Source organism: Numida meleagris, chromosome 21, assembly GCF_002078875.1.
Source record: "Numida meleagris isolate 19003 breed g44 Domestic line chromosome 21, NumMel1.0, whole genome shotgun sequence".
NCBI classification, from domain to species: Eukaryota; Metazoa; Chordata; class Aves; order Galliformes; family Numididae; genus Numida; species Numida meleagris.
Window position 1 is genome coordinate 3332287 of NC_034429.1, and position 862 is coordinate 3333148.

The 862-nt window shown below is 59.9% G+C and overlaps 1 protein-coding gene across 1 annotated transcript in view; it reads left to right on the forward strand.

Annotated features, from left to right (window-relative positions):
• Positions 1-862, forward strand: part of LOC110387026 (Niemann-Pick C1-like protein 1) — an 18779-nt gene that overhangs the window by 8941 nt on the left and 8976 nt on the right. Inside the window, exon 6 of the mRNA XM_021374720.1 lies at positions 227-460. Within this exon, the coding sequence (XP_021230395.1) occupies positions 227-460 (234 nt within the window). The remainder of the gene's footprint in view (positions 1-226; positions 461-862) is intronic.

Here is an 862-nt window from a genome sequence, read left to right on the forward strand (position 1 = left end):
TGCCCCAAATGGATGTAACGATGGGTGCCCTATGGGTGCTCAATGGGTGCCCCAGTGGGTGTCACGATAGGTGTCATGATGGATGCCCCAGAAGGGTGTCCCAGTGGGTGCCCCAACGGGTGCCCAATGGGTGTCACAGAGGGTGTCATGATGTGTGCCCCAACAGGTGCTCAATGGGTGCCCTGATGGGTGCCCCAAATGGATGCAATGATGGGTGCCCAATGGGTGCCCCAACGTGTGTCCCAAACGGGTGCCCTCTGGGTGCTCATGGCGGGCGCCCCATGGGTGTCTGATGGGTGCCCCTGGGCGCCGTGGGGTGCTGCCGCCCGCAGGCTCGCTCTCGTCCATGCCGGCCGTCCGCACCTTCGCCCTCACGGCCGCCGTGGCCATCGCCTTCGACTTCCTGCTGCAGATGTCGGGCTTCGTTGCCCTGCTGGCCCTCGACACCCGCCGGCAGGAGGTATGGGGCAGGAGGGGGGCACGGGGCATCCGTGGGGTAATGGGGGTGCCTATGGGGTGCCCAGTATGGATATGGGTACCCAGTATGGATATAGGGTGTCTACAGGGTGCCCAGTATGAGATAGGGGGTGCCTAGTTTGGATATAGGGTGCCTGCGGGGTACCCATTGTGGATATGAGGTGTCCAGTATGGATAAGGGGAGCCCACGATGGAATATAGGGTGCCCAGTATGGATGTAGGGTGCCTATGGGGTGTCCAGTATGGGCTATGAGGTGTCCAGTATGGATATGGGGTACCCAGTATGGGATATGAAATTCCCACTGTGGATATGAGGTGCCCAGTATGGATATGGGATGCTTATGGGGTGCCCAGTATGGGATATGAGGTGCTCAATATGGGATAT